Source organism: Nestor notabilis, unplaced genomic scaffold, assembly GCF_000696875.1.
Source record: "Nestor notabilis isolate BGI_N333 unplaced genomic scaffold, ASM69687v1 scaffold19793, whole genome shotgun sequence".
Lineage (NCBI taxonomy): Eukaryota > Metazoa > Chordata > Aves > Psittaciformes > Psittacidae > Nestor > Nestor notabilis.
In genome coordinates, this window is record NW_009922634.1 from 33,527 (window position 1) to 34,346 (window position 820).

The following is an 820-nucleotide window of genomic DNA, read 5'->3' on the forward strand; positions in this document are numbered from 1 at the left end:
CCTCTCCACCACTGCCTGCCTGCCCAGCCAGCTTTCGAACAGGAGATGTAAATCACAGAGAAGTCAAAGCGACCCAGGTTTCCATTTGTAGGAGGCAGACACATTTCTTGGGAGCACGGGGCCAGCATGAACCCAGCACTGCCGCCAAGAATTTGCTAACAGTTCCCTGGAACCTCCCCATATGCTCCACCAGGATCTGCTGCTTCCCATAAACCTCACTCCCACTTGGCAAGGCTGCTCCCAGACTTCTCCAGGAGCTGGATCTGCAGGGGCTGCCCCAGCATAGCAGCGTGGGGGCCTGCCACTGTAAGGAGCAGCCCCCAGTGCTGCCGTGTCCCTGTGGACACCATGGGGTTGCTGCCAGGTGAAATAGTTAAACCAGACTCCCTTGCTTGCCCCTTCCTGAGAGGCACTGCTGCTCACACAGACGATTCTGGAGCACTACCTGACTCGCAGGGACCCTCATGGGCCACGGTGAGGTTGGCATCAGGGTGGGCTCGGGCGACCTCCAGGAACCTGCAGATCTGGGCATAGGTTTTGCCATTGGAGCCGCAGAGGGCTGTGTGGGAGAGGCAGGCACACTGGGGCTCGGGCACCTCTCCATGCCGCAGGTCCCCGGCATCCAGCTGGCACTCCAGGTGCTCTCCACACTTGCCATAGAAGTGGTTGGTGTTGTCCAGGTCGCAGATCTGTCCCTCCAGGTTGGCGCACTCCCAGCAGCAGTCGCAGGCATCCCGCACCGTGCCAGCCAGGCACCCGCGTGGTGCCGGGCACTCCTCTGGCTGGCACTCAGCGCAGCCCTCCCCTTCCTCCAGCAGCC

The 820-nt window shown here is 61.6% G+C and overlaps 1 protein-coding gene across 1 annotated transcript in view; it reads right to left on the reverse strand.

Annotated features, from left to right (window-relative positions):
• LOC104403554 (kazal-type serine protease inhibitor domain-containing protein 1-like) overlaps positions 1-820 on the reverse strand; it is a 3,459-nt gene that overhangs the window by 2,488 nt on the left and 151 nt on the right. Inside the window, exon 2 of the mRNA XM_010011729.1 lies at positions 446-820. Within this exon, the coding sequence (XP_010010031.1) occupies positions 446-820 (375 nt within the window). The remainder of the gene's footprint in view (positions 1-445) is intronic.